Source organism: Drosophila mauritiana, chromosome 2L (genome assembly GCF_004382145.1).
Source record: "Drosophila mauritiana strain mau12 chromosome 2L, ASM438214v1, whole genome shotgun sequence".
NCBI lineage: Eukaryota > Metazoa > Arthropoda > Insecta > Diptera > Drosophilidae > Drosophila > Drosophila mauritiana.
In genome coordinates this window covers 17,621,817-17,644,736 of record NC_046667.1, presented here as the reverse complement: position 1 = coordinate 17,644,736, position 22,920 = coordinate 17,621,817, and the positions used below count along the sequence as shown (strand labels likewise).

The 22,920-nt window shown below is 40.7% G+C and overlaps 3 protein-coding genes across 4 annotated transcripts; 2 read left to right on the top strand and 1 right to left on the bottom strand.

Moving 5' to 3' along the window:
• The first annotated feature begins 246 nt into the window (after window positions 1–246).
• LOC117150575 lies at window positions 247–678 on the top strand. 2 transcript variants are annotated; one of them, XM_033317528.1, is made up of 3 exons: window positions 247–261; window positions 320–390; window positions 450–678. In XM_033317528.1, exons 2-3 carry the CDS (start codon window positions 320–322, stop codon window positions 676–678), a joined length of 300 nt encoding a protein of 99 aa, XP_033173419.1. In that variant the 5' UTR covers window positions 247–261. The 2 variants fall into 2 exon arrangements, with proteins under 2 accessions (XP_033173419.1, XP_033173418.1); XM_033317527.1 differs by lacking the exon at window positions 247–261 and having other exon boundaries at window positions 309–390.
• Window positions 679–15,403: 14,725 nt separating this feature from the next.
• LOC117150848 (solute carrier family 25 member 46) lies at window positions 15,404–17,058 on the bottom strand. The gene has a single exon (XM_033317918.1). It carries the CDS (start codon window positions 16,961–16,963, stop codon window positions 15,611–15,613), a length of 1,353 nt encoding a protein of 450 aa, XP_033173809.1. The 5' UTR covers window positions 16,964–17,058; the 3' UTR covers window positions 15,404–15,610.
• A 4,397-nt stretch (window positions 17,059–21,455) lies between these two features.
• Window positions 21,456–22,920, top strand: LOC117147130. The gene is made up of 2 exons (XM_033313902.1): window positions 21,456–22,225; window positions 22,422–22,920. The coding sequence occupies exons 1-2, from the start codon at window positions 21,456–21,458 to the stop codon at window positions 22,744–22,746; spliced, it is 1,095 nt and encodes a 364-aa protein (XP_033169793.1). The 3' UTR covers window positions 22,747–22,920.

Below are 22,920 nucleotides of genomic sequence, written 5' to 3'. Positions count from 1 at the left end.
TTTGGTTTTTACTTACAAACACCCTTTCTAGGGTTCCATTGGTGATTTTACTTATCTCAGGAATTTTCTTAATTTCTTACACTTATTTTTGGTTATTTAACTATCGAATGTATTTGTTTGCTTTATTAATGTTTTGATTAAGTAAGTCTAACATTTAAATACCTCTTATATATTTTTACTTGGGTCGCTAACTCTTTTTAATATATGTCAATCAATTATCATTTTCAATTGTGCAAGCTGCATACGACCCGAAAGATTTAAGTTCAGTGTGTCCCCGTTCTTGAATTCGATTCCCTTTAATATTTTTTCATGTATGCAGATGAGTGCCTTCATCCAGTTTATCCAGAGCCTTCAAACTGAAAAGATCAGAATGCCTTCAAAAAGAATGGGGTATAATACTTATTTGAAAGTATTTTAAAAGCATTAAAGTGTTAATTTTTTATTTAAAGTGAAGAAATAGATGTCTTATTGGATAGAGATAGTTGCACCATCAACGGAGTGGACCAAGAACAACCCGATGCGATTCATAACGACTCTAATATGGAAATATTTACTGAGGACGACTCAAGGCGATATACCTATTTGCAAAACTGTCATTTCGTTGGCTTATGTGTTCTTTATAATTTTTGCATGCTTTTAATAGTTGTGTCAATATACATTTACAAACGATGGAATTAAAAAAGCGACTTTTAAAATAATTTTGATTACGTATCAAGCCCTAGTCAATTTGATTGCATTATATATCCCGCTTAGCTGAGCTAACTTGTTTGCATCAGAAGAAAATGAAAGCTGCCTACGGTCCTAAATGTGTACTTAAACTTCACTTCACTTTATTGCCACCAAACAATTTAAGTTGTTGACAAAGTCATCAGCATGCATCAGGCAGCGGTCTTCAAAGAAATTGCATCGTCGGCGGAAAAAAATATGAGAAAACTCGCAGTTGCCTCTGTTGAATTTTTAGTTGCTTCAGCGCATTAACAAAACTTTTTTACTTGCTCGATCAACTCCGCTTCTTGTTTGCCGATTGTGCAATTCATTGAATGTCAATCCGTTTGTTTTCTTAAATCGTATTATCTATGGACAACAATGTGTTCACTTATAAATCATATCGAAAATCAAACTTCAACTGTTTGTGTTTTTTAATGAAAGATTGTAACTTGTATCATTCGAATGGTACATTGAATTCGCTTTATCATTTTGATGCATTAGAATTAGGCAATTACTTACCCAGTCTGAACTTTTCATATCAACCCCGGTTATAGATAGGCCTCTCGATTTTGGCCCAGTTCTTCGCACCTTGGCCAGGGCTCATTATTCAAAGCTAAGACTCAGATTAAAGGGAAAGCGATAGAATGACTGGCGGAGTGAAAAATGCAAAGAAAGAATCTAAAATTCATGAGGCGGTACGCGCGAATTATAGCGACTTACTTGATGGTTTAAAGGCGCCCTTGCCGCGGCTATTCAGCTTTTTAGCTTGCCTGTTTTGCCCGCCAACATGCGTTTGTTGTTGCAAACTTTTTCCATCAAAAGTTTCGGTTTTCGATACGCCTGCTGCTGGCAGCTACCGATCTCCATTCCCCATCCCCCCATCCATTCTGGAATTCCGCTCCAGCTTCAACTGGGAAAAGTGCCACTTCCGCTTTGCGTCAGTGCACACGGCTGCCGAGCACAAAAGTGTGACTGAAGTGGCTGAAACCAGCTCGATTTTCCCAGCCCATTTCCCACCCGCTTTGGTGGCGGCTGCCGAGGCTCAGGTGTTAATTAACTTGGGGGCCGGCACTAAATTTTAAAACTGCAACTTGCCCAAAATTAATGAGACTGACGTTTGTGCGAGTTACGAGCGAGCTGGAATTATAATTTCGGCATGGCGGACAAACTGCAGAGCAGGCTAACTTTCAAGTGGTCGGCAAGGATGCCCGGAGATCATGAATATTCATCAGGACGAGGCGCAGCGTCAAGTGTTAAGCCGTCAACTCTTGGTAGTTTCTGTCTGCTATACACGTGCTCAATAGCATCTAAGCCTCTGTAAGCTATTTTTAATCAGGTAGTTAATACGGATAATAATATTTATAGAACAATGGCCATTTGAAATCCAATACAGCACCCCGTGTTCGCAAAGTGTAGGGATATACTAGATTCGTTGAACAGTTTGTAACAGGTAAATGACGTAATTATATCCGTATCTTTTCTTCCTGCTCATCTGTTTGTCCATCTGTCCGTTTCAGCGCTTTTATTTTGGGAACTGTAAAAATACGAAAGTTCAGGTTAGGCTGGCATTTCAGAAGATTGCCACGCCCACTCTAACAACCCTAATTGTCACTCCCACACACAAAATAATCTCGGCAATCGTAGATCCGGCTTATCAGTTAATCTTGTTAGCCGAATGTAAAATGCATATTAAATTTCGGCATATATAATTCCATTTCAAGTGCTTCTCATGTTTACCTGCGTGTTTGATTAATGAAGCCCCAAGTTAATTACGCAACTGTTTGAAATTCACTTCCCGTTGATTTCTGTACGCCATCGATCTTTGGCCGTTGAGTGTCAACGGGGAATGTCGGCCAACAACTGGCAAAGGAAGACGTGTACAAGGACGAGTATAGCTGCCAAATGGCAGAAGGCAAGTGAACTGTTGAGCTCAGTGCATGACACTAAATCAATTGGGCCAAGTGTCTGTTGTGACATATTCAACTAATGATGACGGATCTGGCATGCGAGGCACTGCCTCACACACATATGGCTACCAGTCGGAGTACGAAGGATAGTTCTGAGTCCTGGTCTTGTCCTTGTGCGACACCGTAACTAATTTCCCTGCCGGTCACTTGTTGTCTCCACATCAAGTTAAGCTTGCAGGACAACTTGTCACGGACACAGCTCCACTTCTCTGCTGAGTTTACACGCCATGCCGGTGTGCTCATTATTTATTAATTGCATTTAATACTGATGCAGATTAAGCACAACTTGGTAACAATTTTGCCAGGGTCACTGGATTGACTGGTATTTAAATCACTCTTCTCTGCTGGTTTTTCTAAGCCCCTTACTGCACGAAATTGAATTAGAACCGATCATTTATCTCATAAATTAGGCAGACTAATTTCCACTTTGTTTCCATTAAAAACATAAATAATTCGGCGCGCAAAGTGCGGTTTCACGATTTTTTTTTCATGAAATGTTAGATTTTAATTATCATAATTGGCAAAGGGGGCCGTAAATGAAAAATATTCGCAAATATGTCCATATAAATCACCAAGTGTGCCAAATTATAGTTGTTGTTCAATTGAATTTAAATAAAATCGGCAGACGCTGGCGTCCAAATTAAATTAGTCCAAAATATATTTAGATTTATCAAATCATACCCATTTCATAGAAAACCGTTTTGGTGGAATGTAAATAATTTTGAAGTGGATGGAAATATAGAACAATTTAAAATGATTTTAAGGCCAGTTGAAGGAGTTTCTCGTGCGGTAAAAACAATTCAATGCGAAACATTTCACTGGTTGCACAAAATTTATCTGACGTCTAATTGCAGTCATACGTTTTATTTAATTGCAAATTACATTTGCTTTTTACAACATGCACAATCCGCTTAGTATCTAATGCTCATTAAATGCAATTAACTTACCAAATATTTATTGGTGAGGTTTTTGCAAAAAAAAGTAACACAGCTAAACAACTTAAAAGTGCGTATTTATTTTTTCGAATTCTGTGTGCTGACAAATTGAGCATGAGGCTTGAAATTAATTTAAAGCTTTTTTGACAGTTAATGTTTTCTCTTTGGATTGTTAGTTTATTAAATTAAGCGGGCATTAAGCGCGGCCGTGTCGCAAATTTGGGTCATCGGCGAGAAAGGCAGCGAAAGGGCTGGAATTTAATTAAATGCGCGCATAAATTATGCAATATAATGGCAAATGCACTCGCATATGCAATCGCTGCCTTGGGCGAATTACGCGTACGCACTCTGCCACTCGCATAATTATTTCCAAATATTAACTCCGGCCCGGAAAGTGTGCAGCGAAAGTGCCGGTCGCTTTTGGTGTTCCCATTCGTCCTTGCTGGCGACATTATTAATGAAATTTACCCGGGAGATGGCCTCCTGCCCACCACAATTATGATCCGACGAAACGGCAATCCTCCACAGAGAACAGGGTTAATTCCTGTTAACCATTTCCCGTGAAATGCCGCAGACGACATCGGTATTTTTGAGGAAAAGCATCATAAACAAAATGTTTAAAAATATTAGGGGGGCTTACCTTAAACAATCCTGAATATCTGTTGATAAAGTACAAGTTGCTTTATAAAAATAATTTTTAAATTAATAATGAAATAAAAGTTTTAAAACTAATTATCTTTATGTAATATTAGGTATCATTAGATAATGATATCATAAAGATAATCACCAACGAAGTCAAGCCATAAAACAATTGTTCGCCTAATGTTGTACTTTTGTCCGAATAGTGGCACAAAAGTAATTAATTTCCCAAAACAATTGCGACCAAAATAAATGGATATATTTAACTCCCGATCGCCGACTGCATCCGCTGGATGCGTTGGCAGTCGCAAGTGGTAATGGGCGTGTCAGGGTTTCAATTTACATGCTGCAGTTCACACGCATGTCCATAATTCGCACAAGAGCAACAATATTGCCATTGTGGCTGGTTGTTATTCGTGCTGGTGCTGCTGCCACTTTCCGTTTCTCGTTTGTTGCAAAACATTTTGCACATTGTTGTCATTAAGGACAATCGCCGTTGTTGCCGCTCATCTGCGGGGGAATAATGCCATTGTTTATGTTGTTCCTGGCCTGGCATTAATATCACAGTAATTTCAATATTTAGTCAACCACTTCATAATGTGCGGCTTACTAATGATTATTAATTATTGCTGAATGTGTGCCACGATTTCGGAGCAGCTTATCCCAGATGCGGTTATGCTATAAGTTGGTTAGCCGCATATTAGGTGGTAATTACGGGAATAAAGCACACGTGAACCGGGGCAGCTCACGAATATTTTATTTTAAAATGCCTTGGCCACTATTGTTGTTATTTGTCACCAACTGGAATTACCAAACTTCACCTGTGCAAAGGTATAATTCAGTATGCGCACGTTTTCAGCACATTATGCACTTCATTACCAGATTTTCGATAAGATGTGCGTTCATTTATTACGTGGCCCAATCCCATTGCCCACTAATTACGAGCTTGGCCAACAATTAAAAGTCATTTATTATCTTGGCCGCGTCCTTGGCAATAACAATGAGTTATGGCCACTAATTAAATCAGCAAATTACAGGCACGCACATTACATAAATTGTAAATTGCAAATAAACCCCCAGAGGGGTGCATATCAATCTCTACAGGTGAGTTTTGAGATGTGAACAATTCCATTTATAGCAATATAAATTGTTTAAATTGTTGAAATTGCTAAGATCTTTATATGATTATTTTTGTTGGTAACATGTTTGTCAATAAAAATGTATCCTTTTCATATTAATCCAAGTGTCCCACACTGAAATTATATCTTATCCTTGGACTTTGAAAAGGGCAACCTTTGACCCAAAATGTATGTTTGATGTATCAATGCTTTCGTTGGACATTTTATGGCCATTTAAGTTCACCAAGATTATTTTTACTCCCCTTCCCACAATGATGTATGTGGCCTTGCATATGGATTATATATACATATAAGCTTTTTTCTGAGCATCCAGATGGCTGCCAAACCACAAACGACACCCCAATGCGAACTCCGAAGCCAAGTCAGCTGCTCCGAGCTCGGATACTGATTTTCCCGCAGCTCCTGGTGCTGTCAACACTCAACTCTCAGGACTGTCTATCACAAGGATATACGGCAGCAGGTATTCGAGCTGGAGCGACCTGTCTGTCCTGGCAAGTAGATGCTCTAAGTCAGATCCACAGGTATGTGCACCGGAGCATCGGCACTCGGAAAAATTAGTTTTCAGTAGGGAAAATATACAGAAAATTAATCAAAATATCGCAAAATTTGAGCCGCTTTATATGCTTATTGCTTCATAAGCCAATTAAAACATTTCGGTGATGTGGCAAACAAACTCATGCGTACTAATTTTTGCTCAGATATACCAAACCAAACATTAAAAAATTCTTAATAAATGATTAACATTTTTTCATTTCTCATTTAGTTCGAGCTGATTTCTCTACTTACTCGCCTGGAATTCAAAGCGGAGACAGGTGGCCCCAACATTTCACTCACTTTCCGTTGGACTTTAAAAACAATTTATGCAGCATTCTCTGTGGCGATGTGGGGCAAGTGCATATGGCGGGTACGGTGGAGATAGTGCGCTACATATATTTGGCAAGCGACCCCGGCATGTCCCTAAAAAGGAACCACTCTGGTAGAAACCGCTCCTTTAGACTGGTTTGTAAAATGGCTAGGAGCAGTGACAGCAGCCAGTGCAAAATACGCGTTAAATGCGCAAAGCGTGCGGCACGCGCTGAGATTGCCAGGAAAAAAGGGGAAGGACAGGCGAAATGGGCGGGCCTGTTGTGTGTGAATATGTTGTCAAATTCTCGTAAGGACCTCGGCTTTTAGTTGTTGCCTTGTGTCTTCTGTGTTGCCTTTTTTTTGGCTGAGGAAGGCAGTCAGCCAAGAGCCGTCAAGCATATTTCAAAAACTCAACTCCTGAGTGTGCTAAGTGCTTGCTTACAAATACATTTGCGTAGTAACGTCTTCTGCTCGCACTCGGGCCCCCTTTTGTATATCACTTTTATTTGAGTTTGCGTTTTACATTAGGCATATTACGCATACGCCAGCGTGCCGCACGTCCCATGCATTATCGTAGAAGCCCACCCCCATTGCTGGCGAAGTGAAATTAGGAGATTATGATTTTTGCTCCGCTGCTAAGCCCGGATAATGGCTAAAGCTTCTGTTTTTCAGCACCCCTTCCTCTCGAGCTGCCTTAAAGATTTCTTAAAAAAATGAACAAACTAATTTCCGGACTTATTAGAGACTTTACATTCAGTTCCGGAACTTGTTGGCTCTGGCCAAAGCTGTATTAAATTATAGCTAAGTTATTTTTCTTGGTAGTGATGTTCTAGTTTGCATACTTTGGGCTTATAGAATTTTAATTTAGTTTTTTTTAACCATATGCTTAGAAGCCGTTGAAATCGGCGAACACGATACTTGAGCAGGGGAATGGCAAAAGACAAAAATAATGATAGTCTGCTTTTGTGCTTTCGAATTCCATTCCCATTTCCATTTGCCTCCTTTTTATGCAGTCATGGCAACAACGAAATACACGAAGAACTCACTCAAATGAAGATTTCGTTGCATTAAATCTCTTGTTTCGCCATTTGGCAGCTCATAGTGAAATGATGGCGCGCTGCTTTGTGTTTTCTTCAGAATTTTCCATTTCGAACATTAGCCGCAACGCAGAGTACCAATATCGTATATTTTTGGGGATAACTTATTTTTAAGAATTTTATTGTTGCCGTGAGCCATGCATGCATCATTTATGGCATTCAAATGCAATCAAGAAATGCATTTTCCTGCTGCTGCCTCAGTTGACTTACACACACGGTGTGGAAAAACTCTTGCACATGCACTTGCACACTTAAACACCAATGTCAATGTTTATTGATGCATAACGAGATTTTCCCGCTGACTGCAGAGAAAAATAGCAAAGGCAAGTTGTTCCGTTGAGTCGTGACTTCTTTTAATCGGCTTTTATTTACATTGACAAATGGATACAACGAGTAAAGTCAATGAAATATTTTCTCACAATTTACGATACATAAATAACATAAATATTCTTTAAGTCCTTTTATAAAGAAACAAAATATAATATTAAAGAGACACACACATTCCCCTAATGACCCACAAAATAATTCAATATAACACCAGACAAAGCAAATAAAATATTTTCACATATATGTATGTGCTAATATTTGCAAGCAAATAAAAATATCCTTCTTTTAAATTCCAACCCTTGAATAAATAAAGTACTGTAACACGAAATCACGAAACTCAAAGGACTCAAGTTTACATTGGTTAATGGACTTAAAATAGTTTTGGACTGGCAACAGGTTAGTTTATCACATTCTATTACAATTTTCTTGCCTGCCTCAAATCGCAAATGATGCCTGCAGCTGCAACACGAAATCAACACAATTAACGAACTTTACAAACAAACAGCAACAGAGAAGAGTGAGACTTTCATTTGCACTTCGGGAAGACAAAGTAATCATGCTGAAAACACCGCAGTATTTGATGCAAACTCACCTGTGCAGTGAGAATAAATATTTATATCTTGAATAGATTAAATTAAAATATATGATTTCGTATCCTTAATGAAGACTTGTTAGGTTAAATTGTTATTCCACAGACATAGAAATATTAAAAAAACTTGGCAAAATATTTTGTTTATTTATTTTATCTGAGACTCGAAAGAGTATGTTTCCTTTTACTCTGAATGAAGTCAATAAATATTTATTTTTTTTTTTAAACAAATAATAGGTTTTTATTATTATTTTGTCATTTTTCCAGTGCAAAGCCACTCGTAGTGTGTTTCTATAGGGGGAGACAGGAAGACAGCTTTTAATTGCGAGCGCTTTGGCAAATGCACTGCAGGTTGCAGGTTAAATGTAGCACGTTGCAGGTTGCTGGTTGGCGGATACCCACCGAAACCCGGTGACTGATTCAAAGTTTTATTTGGCAGCAAGTGCTGCGCTTAACCAACCCGAAAGCAAACCCCAGCAGCGGTGCCGAGCATTAAAGCCAAGTGCAAACATGACAATGACAGGCAACAGGCGACGACTGGCAGAAGGGGAGGGGGATCAAGGATGCTGGGTATCCTGTGGAGGAGGCGACAAGCGGCAACAGCCAAAGATTATTCCTGGTGCTTAAATTTGAACGTCAGGCTGGCTGGAGACGTGAGTGAGATGCGTGTCATGCTCTAATGCTCATTGCGCAATCAGTTGGTCTGAGCTTCTTAACTTGGCTTGAAGCGATGCGAGCGTGGCACACAAACACGCCCTGATTCGAGGCTATTGGTTTAAGCAAAATCTGTTGATTGCGGTGGGTGGCTGGCTGTTGGTAGTAACCTTATTTGTCAACAAATAAATACATTGCAAAATATTTAATCTTAATTTGACTATGTAATTTAACATGAATTTCAGTAAAAATATTTAAGTAATCGGAATTTAGATAGCCATATTTATTTGAATGGAAATATCATATCACATTAAAATAATAACATCAAGTAAGTGAAAGCTTATTTAGATTTAAGGGATGCACTAATTTTTGCAACAGGTTAGTTAATCAAATTCTATGAAAATTTTCTAACTACTGTGTAACTCCGCATTTGATGCCTGCAGCTGCAACTCGATAGCAAAACAATTAAAACCTTACACATATTAAAGTGATAAATTATTGAGACTTAAGTGAAAGATTAGATGGTTATAATCACAATCTTATGTAATCACAGTAAGTGCTTGCAATTGGGCCATAATTGTGCTTACAACTGAACTGCTCTGACTGACAAAACCTAAGTTGCTAGACCACAGCTTTAAGCCAGATTCGCAATCAATCATGGCACACGAAATCAATGCCACGTGCTATAATTTTGCATGCGATGAGGCAAGATGTGTGCTCGAAATTATTTGTGGTAATTGTGGGTATGTGGGTTTTTTGGGTGAAAAGAGTTCTGCCAGTTTTAGGTAACATTAATGCGCATTTAGCATTCGTTTTGGCATGGCATAAATGCTGATTTGTTGGCACCGGGGGCGGTAGAGTCGTTGATGCTCGTCTAACGTGCCTGGAAATTTTAATGAGCGAGAATATAAATATTTGGGCGGCATTGAAAATCAGTTTCGTGTTCAACACATGTTTAGAATATTAGGGCTTACAGCAAAGCGAAAGTCAAATTACATGTGAACTTTTAGGGAAAATGCGATGAGTTGCTACGTTTTCCAAAACATATTTGCCATCGTGAAGGGTTTCCAAAATACGCATTTCACTTATAATTGCATAGTCACTATTTTCTGTTTTGGTAGCGTGTTATTTATAAGCGTTGAGTTTTATCTTAAACAATCAATTCAATATTGGTATCTACTTGGTGCATCCAATAATTTGGGTTTTCTTTCCTGAGCACATACGGCATTAACGAAGCCTACAATTCAGCGTCTTATTAGCATGAAAATGTATCTAAATGGCAGTTGATTATTATTCATTGTCTGCTCATTTCGACTGACTTTATTCCCTTTATATTTCTTTTTTTTTATTAATTAGTTTATTTATTAAGGCATACGGGGAAGTCATGAAGCCCCTTTGTGTCCTTCTTATCTATTAATTCAGCCCATTTTGGGCTCGCCGGCTAACTATAGTTAGCTTTTTCAAATTTACAGTAATTTAACTAGAATTACATAACAATCACATATAACAAATAGGATTTAAGATAAGCGTCTGGATTCCCTACCTCCAGCGATACGAGCACGGGCGTCAATTATGCTAACAACCTCAAACACTCATAATCACTCCACAGGCAATCGTTTAGATAAGAGCGCGCCCGTCGCGTTAAGTAAACGCTGCGGGATATGCGATGGCATTAGGGAAAAACTCCGGTCGGAAAAGCGGGAAAAGTCTAGGCGCAGCATTGGGAAACAAAAGCACGATAAGTGCCATAAACAAGGACGAAACTTTCGCTAAAGGAGGAAAAGAGGCAAAAGTCCAATAAAAGTCACGCAGTCCACGATTCAGAAGAGTCAGCAGAAAAGTCGGACAAGTCCGATTCGCCGGGCAGGAGTTTATAAAATAAAATGTAACAGCAAAACTGCGTGATACAATAATTGCTCCAAGGAAACCCTTGCGTACAATTTGCAACTAGGTGGCAACACCAAGTCGCTTTTCCAGCTTTTCCTGTTTTTTTCCCGCCCCTGTCCGTTTTGTTCAACCGGTAACAACTCTCTGAGGACGAGATTTATGCGATTGCCGATAAGGACACTCGGCCAAGGAGTCGTCGAGTCAAGTCCTTTGTCGTGTAATGGCATTCGTAAGCGTTCCCAACGGCAGCTCCTTGAGGCAATCACATTGTCCTTATTACTCCTTATTACACTCCCCGATTTTCCATTGTACCGCCATGCTAGTTGCGAAATTTCCATTGCCATGGCGAGTTTTTACTCAAATTTATTGTTGCTTAAGTGCTGATTTTAATTAACATTAACATTGAAAAGCAAACAAAAACTCGTGTTTATATTAATTATTCAGTAACAGTCTCGACGGACCAGCCCAGCACAATGCTTTTTGTTTACGCATTTGCAGAGTAGCTTTTTAATTGGCCTATTTCGATTGTTTTTTCCAGTAACATATTTATGATAATGTCTTCAGTTGCTTATAGAAAAAAAGGGGGCATAAATTGTGGGGCGTGAGAAGTTGTCTGTAGGCAGCGAAAATACATACTTATGAAAGTTTAAGTTTATGAGTAGCTTTTATCGATAAAGTTATTTTTGACAATGTCTAGACAAGGATATCTTTGCATTGATTTGCATTGCAATGGCTTTGGTAAAATTTCATAGGGTGAGCTGAGCTGTTCTTTTTTACGTTACAAATGAGAGCGATTTCTTTTCAAAATCCGTATTCGGTTATCTGGGTCATTTATAATAGAGCTAAAAATCGCTCAAAAAAGTGAGTGGTTGAAAAGTTTCTCGCATAATTTACAACTATGCTCTACTTAGCATTCCCATTAAGATCTCGCAGGCAACCTGTGCTGACCCGTGGCACCAAGAAGGGAAACTTCACGGTGCCCAAGTTAATGCGGCTACAAATTCGCGCTATCATCGCGAAGTGCTATCGGCGTCATTCATCATGCGCTGCCAAACAATTGACAACAAGGACGACTAGGACGAAGAGGACGGCGAGGCGCCAGGATACTAAAATCCTCCGAGTAAATCCACCATTTACCTGCAAATGAAACTTTTGAATTTTGATTGCGTTGGCGTTCGCATCGCGTCGGTGCTGGAGTTCATTGTTATGTTAAAGTGCTTTCTTTTTATCTGCTCCTCTGCTGAGCCAACTCGAACTGGGTCGACAACGGTGATGGAAGAGGTTACGATAGCTAAATCAGTACACGAAATGTTCTATGGATCCTATGGAAGTAGTCTATATATTCAATGGCAGTATACGTTGAAATATTTAAAGAATAATTTATGTTTGAAAGCATAATTTATTAGCTTGCCAGATAGACAAACAATACTATGAACGTATTTCCTAGGTGAAACAGGTATATCGCTTAGTGGAATGGATTAACAAATGCTTGATATAAAAGATAGCAACATGACCTCAACAATTTCATCTCTAATAGTTAGTGAGACAGTGGGTGTGCTGTCAGTTCGGGCACTTCATATGCAAAGTATGATCCACCTAATGCGATTTATAGCGCTACTCCTTCATTTAAGCTGGCACGAAAGGGGGTGCAAGTAAGTATATATTGGGCAAAGAGTGCTGAGTAAACTAGATGGAGTGGGTTTGCAACAGCTGCGAGCCGCGTACGTCTCCATATATGTACGTCGGACTCGTTTGTTCCGCCTGTCATGCCCATCATCTCGGGGTATCCAGCCATACTACCATCCTACTATCCTCTCATCCTGCCATGCTGTCAACCGTCAACGCTGTCGCCTTCGTCCTTTGCCTTCGATGATGCTGCGCTTTCGGTTGGGGCGATTATGCCGAGTATGCCATTGTTGCCTCAGCCTCAGGAAATCCATTTGAAATCCCCAGTTTAGTGTGAATTTATACGAAGAAAATTCGCTGTTCTGTCTCTGTTTTTCTATCTGCTTCCGCTGCCCTTTTTTATGCTCTTGCTTACTTCATAAACTCGCTATATTTCGCTGTTTTAATTTAACGCCAGAGGAAGAGATCGTCTGAAAATGAAAATCACCTTCTTTAAATATTCCCCATTTCCCCATTTTTATCGCCGCTATTGTAACATAATTGCTCACGAAAGCTTCCATTTAAAGCAGATTTTTCACTTTTTGTGGACCTCAATTCGATAGCTGAATCGCTGGACGAGGGCCAAAGCAAACTCGGGCACCCGTGTCGTATGCGTAATATTGTTAGCCATTGTTCTTCTCTCCGGTAGTCCCAATCCCCGGCGAATTTTCACTGACGTGTGTATGTCCTTGCGCGGAGGAGAAAGTGGATGAAGGATGGCTGCGTTATGCAAGCATATATTTTTTAACACGAGTGCCGGCAAATGGAAGCAGATGTCTCTGCAGTTCGAGCAAGAAAAGAAAATGTTGCATATTATATTAAAATTTTTTGATTTAACCAATAAACCTTTTAATCTTATCTATGCGCAACAATTTATTTCAACTAACCCTATTATGGTGCAATTTGAAATAATAATAAAGCAATTCAACTGTCGTCAGAATGTCTACAATTTAGAGAAATAGTATCTGATTTAAAAAAACCAAGCGCTGACGTGAGCATATGGTCTCTTCAAAGTTGTCCGTCTGCAAGTTAGCGACTCATTAGCAGCTACTTAAAAACTACTCGAGTAACAGCTGTCAGGTATTCGCACTCACACTCGCGATTCAACTCTTGCCACATTCTCAACTCAAGCAAATTGGCTACGAGGTTTTATTCAGAATGTCGCATGACGGTGCCAACATGTCAACTGAACTCCATCCAGGTAAACTGACAACTTGGGTCTCCGGGGTCCAACAACTCGGGTTCCCGGTTCTCTGGCGGTTAATTAAAAAATGGAACACTGCCTGTGCGCACACATAGGAAAAAGTGTTGAGGTCTCACTGCTGGGAATAGCGAGATTTTTGCTTAAAGCTGATGATGAATATGGCATGTGCTTTAGTGGAGAATTACACTTCATTTAGTCCTGGCTCACTTCACTTTTTTGCTCAGCAGTTGTGCACCTGTCAATGAGCTCATTAAATTGCCATTTAAGAAGATGGCGTAGAGGAAATGGATCTTGTGCCTCGCTGATTACCAGCAAGTGCTTAAGGTACATTCTTTTATTTTTCTTTCGCTTCCAAAGCAAAGTCGAACTGCATTTATAATTAAATATGTCTGCAGTTTCACTTACTTTACGGTTTCAGTCACTTTTTTTATGTTCTTTTTTAAGTCCGAGGGAATTATTTCTGTGAAATGGTTAAATGAATATGGTGATAAGAACGTGGTCTGTAAATATATAAAAAGTTGGCAAGCTTTCTTTATATACATTTGCAACTCCATTAGGAAATGGTGTGAAACGATAAGAATTGGAGTTTCGAAAGGTAATTCGAAAGAGTGGATTATATGTATACTTGCTTAAAGTTTTAATAATTTTGGGAACTATTTTTGGTAGGAGTACGGAAAAACAGCTTAAATTTTAAAAAGAAATAAAATTGTACTTAAAGTCCAGCACTTAAAAAGCAATATTCATTCTCTTTCGTTTCTGATATAAAATTTCCTGACAGACCAATAAAATTGTCACATTTCGCAACGTGCTCCTGACAGTTGTTTGTGGCCAGAAGCTTCGTCTCCATCTTCTTCTGAGCCTGGCTCAAACTGTTTGTTGGGTTTGTTCTTTATTGTTGGCCGGGCCGAGCGGGCACCGCCCGGTCGATGTTGTTTTTGGGGTGCATCATGCATCATTGAAATATGTTTTTCGTTTACAGCTGCTGCAGAACACGACGAGGCCGACTGCAAAAATATTTTAGCAGCAGGGGCAACGGCATCATTCTGCGGTCCAACCACGATACCGCAGCAGGCGGCCGAACCGAAACCAAACATTCATAAAAAAAGGCGAAACACCAGAGGCAAAACCTTCATTAATCTTATTCAATGTCCGGCACATACTTTAACCCATTCCGGCCAACCTACATATATGTTGTGTGTTTTTTGGACGCAGAGGGGTCGCAGTATAAACAATTTGCACATTTTAAGTTGATTTCTTTGGCATCCTTCGACTCACATCCTTGGATCCTGGCAGCAGTCACGCGTTGCATACGTGTGTATTAAGTATACGCCGTGTGGTGTCCTGCGAATTGGCTTTACGGCTTCTGGGGGCACGAAGCAGCAACTTTATGTGCATTACGTGCACACAAACAACACATAAAAACGCAATCCTAGCGATTTCGAGTATCTGCAGCACATCATTGGAAATTGTAATTTTAAATTATCGTGATAAGTTCCACTGCCCTCCTGAATGTGGGCCAAAAAACAAACAATCGGAGAATTTGGGAAAATCAATTGACCAGGGCATATACATTGATAAATAGTAGCTAAAAGCATCTAAGAGTCAATAGTGCAGTGGCTGCACATAAATTTACAGAGGTGAGTCCTCAATACACCTGCAAAGTATTTTATCAATATTGACATTCGCATGCGACGTGTGGACCAGCTGGCGTGAGCTTAGATTGGCAGGGAAACACTCGCAGGGTAGTTAATGAACCAATGTTAGATTTAATAGACAATGACTACATAATCTTGTTTAGTTGTCTGCTTTGTTTAAATGGTAAATACCAACCACTTTACAAATCGTAAATTTAATTAGCAATCATTACAGAGTTGTTTCCTAAGTTTCATCGATTAGTTCTCTATAAAACAATATAAGTGAGTATAACAAACTTGAAGATATACAATTAGGTCTTTATTCATCTAGTGAATACTTTCCTAGGCTAGTCAGCTCCACATCGATGCTGGAAATGCTTGGGGATTTTGTCATAGAGCTCTTGTTGCAGGAGAGGGAATCGAAATTGTAGGTCTGTACTATGCGGGATGTTGGACGATTCAATATACCAGCAGCAATTTGATCCGCTGTCCACTTGGCCAGTTTTATTATAGCAACCTGTGCGACAAATTGAAGGATCATTGCTCCGAAGCCTTTGTACAGTCCAGCAGCTCCCTCTGAAATAACTGTTACCCTGTAGCAATCCAATAATCCACGATAGTCTGTCAAAACCGGGACAACTGAATAACCAGTATCAAGATTATCGATTATGGTTCGGGTACCCTGCAGTTCTAGACGATGCAGTATGGTTTCGAGTGGGAAGAATACGACCTCAGTGGTAAGCATGGCTATAAGTCCGGCATAGGTTTCCGCATTTTGGTGTTCCAGCCTATTGTCGGAGTTATTTTCATACCGATTTTCCAGCATTCTCCTTTGCATCATTCGAGTGGATACGCCATGTATTAAAAGGTTGAAGAGATACTTTGTAATGCCAATCGAAATACTCGGACCGATTAATGCCCACATTGGTAGCATTCGAGTATTTTGCGGGGACCTCCATAAGAAAATACGAGCTCCACCTTCCCGAAGGACATCAAGAAGTCCTGTTTTGTCGCTGGCAATTCCGCTTTGCACTGTCTTCACCAAGGAAACGGTGTGGAAGGGCAAAACCAAAGCGATGCTTACACATTTCAGAAGGACATGCTGGCCAAATCGCTTTAAGGTCGTTCGACTATCCAATTCCTTGGGCCAACTGCTGAGTTTCGATATTACATCGTCAATGGCGCAGGACATTCCACGAACAAGCAAGCAGCTGCCCATTCCCTTCCATAGGGTCGTTAGTCCTTGGCGTCTGTGCAAGTGGACAATACAGGGCAGCAGGGTAAAAGGATGCAAGTGGTAACACTTGGAGGCATTATAAACCTGACACTGCCAACGCAATACTAGAAACGGATGGCTCAACACATGTTCCGTGAGCAGAGAAACCCAATGAACTCCAGCGACAAGATATTTGCGAAGTGATTCATCCTGCTCCTGATTATCTAGATACTTATCCAGCTTGCCATGTTCCGAACTAAGATATTGGATTTTGGCAATGGCATCCTGGTCTGCATTTATGGTTTCCACAATTGACTTTTCGCGGCAATCGATGCTGTTTTCCAAGGGATTTCTAGGACTCCAGACTGGAACTAAGTTGCAGGTTTGCTCCTCTTTTTCAAGACCCTTATCAATGAGTTCTTTATCCGTGTCTAGTTTGAGGTCCTGACATTCCATTTTATTAGAGATAATGTATTTATGTATATAATATCTTCTGGGTAGAGCTGTTAAACGTGTTAAACATATCTATTGTTATTGTTTGAAATCGAGTGTCTGTAATGACAGACAGTGGTAAGACTGCTACTTCCCTTTTATTAAAATTGTTTAGTAAATAGCCATCTGCATCAAAAATAAAAATAATAAAGAGTTTGAAATGCACGCTTAAGTAAATGGAAACACATCGAAGGACCCTAATTCTGTGAGCATCATTTTTCATCTCCTCGCGAGGCATCCGCGTGGAATTTAAAACATTTCCCCCCTTTGAGCAGTGTGTATTGCTTTCAAATCATCCTCAATCTTGTGGCTTGCGGTTGGCTTTTAGTCTGCGGAAATCAAAGGACACATTGTGGGCCGCCTGGCATCAAGTGCATCATGTGGCAAGCAAAGCCGGCAACAATGTCATTGTCTCCACCAAGGACTAAGGGGTATGGAAATGGAGGGTAAAGATTGTCATGCACATTATGCGGGTGTAGGACTTTGAATGAGGGGTAGGAGCTGGGTTGGCACCCAACTCCAAAGTCACAAAGTCAATTCATTGCCTCTGCAGACGACGCACATAAATAAGCCAGGCCGAGCAAAGTTGGCCCAGAAAAAGGCTTTGACGAATGGGTGGCTGGCAATAGTGGTTTTTGGTGGCACAGTCCGCTAGTTGATTGCGCAATAATTTGTGAGCCAGTCTGTGGAATCCCTTAACCATTGCCTCTAGGTTGTCTGAGTTATTATTTGCTTAAAGTTTCCTCCACCCAGCTGGCAAATGCACAAAAGCAGAGACTTCGAGATGCACTGAGAGCGGGAGAAAACTTTGAAAAGTAATAACAATGGCCAACTGACAGAAAGTTTAATACAATGATGATGTTGATGGCTGGAATGCATTAAATTAAATATAAACGAAAAGAAAGCAATTCGAATCAACAACGAGCTTTGTTTTCGACTGCCTTATTTGCATGCAGTTTCTAGTTTGTTTTCCGGCTCTTGTCAACATCATCCGGCAAAACTGATATATATATATATATCATATATATATAAGCGTGTTCTTCATTTCGCATTTTCCATTGCGAGAAATCATGGTGGCTTCAAATGATCAAAATATTGTGAAATAAAATAAAGGTAAATGTGTAACATCTCTGTTTTAAATACATTGATTGCCATTCCATAGCACACATGTTTGCTCGGGGCAAGTTCAAGTTCACAAGCCATCGCGCCCCATAAAGTGTGCAACATAAATTACTAAGTCCCGAAATTCCTTCCCAGAACGTATCCTTTCGTTTGTTCGGTGCGCTCTTAATGCGATTGCATTTAAATTTATAGCGCCGCCAACAAAAGTGCTGCATATTCTTGCATATTTTTTCGGCTTTCTCCTCTTTTTGGCACTGCAATCAGAAGTGTTTGAGTGCCGGAAACAACTCGTTTTCCTTGACGGCAGCAGGGAGCAACACGTCGCTGTTTCGCTGCCTATCTGCGCGGCATGTTGATACTGTTGTTGCTGTTGTTGTGTTGCAATTGTTGTTGCCGCTGCAAGTTGCATGCATTTGCACTTGATAAGCAAACACGAAGGAGCGGGCTGGCAAGAAAAATCAACACGGTCCGGGAAATATGCATGTTCTTGTTACCGGTAGATTTCCATTTTAGATGGCAAAGTCGTCGCCGTGGCGTTGTTTATATTTATGATTGGGGCGTGGCCCGCCCTTCTGCCAGGGATGTCGAGTTGCCGTGCCATCTGTGCATTATGCAAACCAATCGAATGTCACCTAATTGGCTTTTTATGCGGCATATTTTAGTGATAGACTCGATCAGGCGGTGACACAAAAACTGAAAATGCACTTTGGAGTTGCAAGGACATTGTCATAATATTTGTATGGCACCGCTATTAAACTAAAAGGCCAACAGCAATATAACTGGGAAGGAACTTACTTCTCTGACTCTTTCGATAAACAGAAGCATTCAAATGCACGCGGAAAAATATAAAACGTCTTGAAAATAATAGTAAATTTAGGAAATAAATGCGCTGACAATGAGATAATTTTGAAGAAGTAGTATTAAATATGAATGTCACTTCATATTTCATACTTCATATACCCTATTTTTGAACGTACTGTTGACTTGTATTCGATGACCCCTGTTGCTGACTCCTTTCTCCGAATGTGTGTGGCATGGAAACTGCCTTTGACGCTCAGCACCTGTAGTTTAATGCCGTATTCGTTCGACTCCAGCCCACTTCTGCAATTCTCTCGTACATCTTGAGCCAGAACAAAACAAGTTGTTGATCACACAAAGCTGGCTTCAGTCGAGAACAGAGCACGGAAAACAGGAGCTGAGCCAAGAGCCTCAGCTCGAACCGAAACTGAACAGGCGTCACATCTTGTTTTTGTGCCGGGGGCTCAAAGGTAACGCAAATGGGCACGACATGCAACCAGGGGGCGGGCAGGGGCGTTCAGGGGCGTGGCTGCGGGTCGAAGGTGGCCAGGACTGCCGCCAACAACTAAAACAAAACATTGACATAAATACGTGAGCGCTGCTGTGGCTGCGGTTACAACAAAAGTTTGTGTTTTTCCTTGGGTTTTCGCTTTTTTTTTGGCTTGTGAAATGCCCTTGGAAAGTAGGTATTACAAATTGCTGATGAAGTCTGCCGGGAATATATGGCTGAGTGGGTATGCAGGATTGGAGCGAAGTTTTTCCGGTGTCCTCGGGTATGGTTATAAAACTTATTTAAGTGTTTTGCGGTGGGTGGGTGAAATGCTCTAGATTTTCGAGAAAACTTTTTCAAAAATGATTCGAACAAACTTTTTATTTTATTTTAAATGATTTGTTGTAAGAAAATACGATTTCCACTCAAAGTATTTGGTTGCTTACAATAGTAGTTAACGAAATATTGAAAATATAATTGAGCTTACAAATGCTAACTATGAACTATAAAAACTGTGGCTTATCGAAATAATATTAGTTTATTGATAGAAAAATTACAAACATATCATGCCAGCTTGTAAATCTAAATTGCTTAATGTGCCAATTCTTAATTGAAGAGCATACCCTGTTCCTTGAATAACCTTCATAATTTTTCGTCTTTTATATTTTCCATTTTCCTTTCTGCAAACTACGTTAGTTTGCTCACTTTTTCCACCTTGTTTTTGCTTATTAGTACATAGTTTTCATTTTTATGCGACGGCTGCACGAGCCTTTTGTATTTTTATATTTATTTCTTTTGAAGGTTGCTCGCCGCCTGGCTTTGTTTTTTAACTGGGCTTGTACTTGGGCCATAAATTTTTAAAACTTGATCGCTAGTGTGTGCCATGGTGTGTATTGTTGATGTTCTTGCCACATTCGCAGGCCTAGAAATGCAGAGCTGAAAACTCGCTGCGAACCATTTTTCCGCTGTTTTATGAAATTTTTTTGTCGCTGTTGATATGTTAATCGCGCTGTGCATGCAATTTTAGTATTATTTGGCCATTTGTTTAATTTTAACGCCAGCTCGGCAGTATTTTTTATCACATGATATGCGTTAAACGTAAAATTTAATAGATGTTGCACAAGGCTTTTAATTTTAATTATAAGGCGGGCAGAAAAAATGGTAACCTATGCCGCAAATTATGTATTATGTAAATTGGCAGCAGGGGGCAGCACCACATATGCTCTCCACCATTTTAACACAATCAAAGGTATGCTCATATAAATGCCTCGAATTTTATTGTTTTACGTGCGCTGAGGTCCTTTTCGTTGCGTGTGTGTGCGTGTGAGACCTCATAAGTGTTGTAGGGGGCCATAAACGCCTCTCTACCTTTATCATAAAATGTGCGTAAAACTTCCTTGTGGCATTTATTGATAAAACGTTTGGGCAATGAATTCCTATTTGAAGAGAAGGCTTAAAGCCGAAGAGAACAAATGTTATCTGCCGGAAGGTGAGGGTGCAAACTGGAAGATTGCATGCCTGGCGTGCCTCACCAGCGCATTATTTATTCGATAATTATTACACAGATAGTAAAGGAAACTCCCACTTGGGCCAAATAAATTGGGTTGAGGGAAAAGTCCTTGGAGAGCGATATTTATACGAATTTATAAATATTTCTCCAATAATGACACACTAAAATTTAAACGGCTAACCTTTATACGCTGATGTTCAAAAACAATTTTAAAAATTCAAATAGAGAATTTTATTTAAATATTTTGGAGACACCTAATACTTAGATGCAGCTCAGTCTTTTCGAACTCAACGCTGAATCAGTGAAATTGGCCTGCTTTCGTTTACCAAAAATTTCATAACCACGACATGGAATTTCCAGGGACGCATCGCTGTCCAAATACTTTATCGCCAGCAAACATCTTGTGGGCCTTATCGTCGAGTGTCAATGGCAGTTATCTGCCGATGGATACAATTGCTCTCAGAAACTGATATAAAAGCGCTGTTCAGCGAAAATTTCCCAATCGAAGCGCGTACCCCCCAACGAATTGGACCGAAATGGATTTCCACCTGCTGATGATTGCACTCGTGCTTGCACCAGTCTTTACACCTGTCCACTGCCAGGTGGCCTGCAATGCGAGGAGCGGCCCTGTCCGCCAGAAACGCATCGTTCTCAGCAGCCCGGGAACAGGTGGGCTGGCCGAGTTGGACACTTGCCAGTACCGCGTGGCGCCGTGGAGCGGCCAGGTGTGTCAGGTGCGCGTTGATTTCGAGCGTTTGGAGCTGCCGCAGCCGCAGCTGAATGCCAATTCCGGGGTGCTGGAGTGCGTCGATTTTCTGCAGATACAGCATTTCCGGCTGTGCGGTCGCAACAGTGGTCAGCACTTGTATATACCCATTCGTCGGGGTCAGGAGCTGCAGCTTCTGTTCCGACTGGCCACGTCCCTCGGCAGACAGTCCACCTGGCAGTTGACTCTCACCCAACTGGAGTGTCCCAGGGACTCGGTCAGGGCTGTAAGTACAAGGCAACCCGAGGTGCAGACACCCACTGTTCGACCGATTATGCCCTTTTTGGGCAACTTCCTGCCACGGACCATCTTCGGCGGACAATCTGGAATCGGCTCGGGTTCCGGTCCCGCTGCCCAGCTTATCCAAACTCTCACATCGCCTTCAAGTGCGGATCTGGAGATGCTGGCTCCTCTCGGCTGTGATCAGTACTACAGGACCACCACTGGCGGCATAGTGAGCTTCAATTTTGCGGGTGGCGTCTATATGCCCAACATGAAGTACTCGATTTGTGTCAAGGGAGCGGCAGACAACGAGATAAGGTGAGTGAGTCAGGCCACTCCAAATATATTTCACGCGGTGTTCGCCGTATTCTAGTCAACATTTACAATTGTCATTCATTGCTGAGTACTTCTTTTTTTGTACATGACAAATGAATAATGTTTTACCTTTGGTTATTTCGTATTAACTATAAAAACATAATAATAATTCAATATTTTTTGGCTTTCCCCAAAACAGCTATAAGATCACGCATTTTGAGCTCTCGAAGGCGAACTCCGAGCAGCCAGGACCTGCCTATGACACCGATTGCCGCAGTACAGTGCTGACTCCGTTGCGCGTATCTGACTATGTGAGCATTCCCGATGCATACATGGTCAGCAGGCCAGAGCTGCAGGCCACTTACTACTGTGGCAATGGATTGGCTGGCCAGGAGCTCGTGGCCCGGCCGCCTTTTGTCCTGCGATTCGCCAGTGATTCGCAGTCCAGTGGATCTGAAACGGGCTTCCAACTGACCTACACGGTCCGGCGGTCACAGGATTCCCTGGTGTCCACAGATCTGTAAATTGGCATAAATAAAGCCGGCAGTCTTAACTAAATCAACGCACACAAGTCAACTGGAATTGACATTATTAAATGCAGCAGTGATACTGGCACTGTGAACCAGGACATTCCATGGCCACGGATTTGCCTTAATTAAATGCCCGGCTCCGGCATTAAGTCACATGTATCTATATAT

What these genes read in the sequence shown, in the direction of transcription:
- LOC117150575 (XM_033317527.1), top strand. Translation starts at nt 314, where the DNA reads ATGCAGATGAGTGCCTTCATCCAGTTTATCCAGAGCCTTCAAACTGAA. An exon ending in ATGCCTTCAAAAAGAATGGG is followed by an intron (nt 391 to 449) that starts GTATAATACTTA and finishes TTTTATTTAAAG; the next exon opens with TGAAGAAATAGATGTCTTAT.
- LOC117150848 (XM_033317918.1), bottom strand. Translation starts at nt 16,963, where the DNA reads ATGGAATGTCAGGACCTCAAACTAGACACGGATAAAGAACTCATTGAT.
- LOC117147130 (XM_033313902.1), top strand. Translation starts at nt 21,456, where the DNA reads ATGGATTTCCACCTGCTGATGATTGCACTCGTGCTTGCACCAGTCTTT. An exon ending in GCGGCAGACAACGAGATAAG is followed by an intron (nt 22,226 to 22,421) that starts GTGAGTGAGTCA and finishes TCCCCAAAACAG; the next exon opens with CTATAAGATCACGCATTTTG.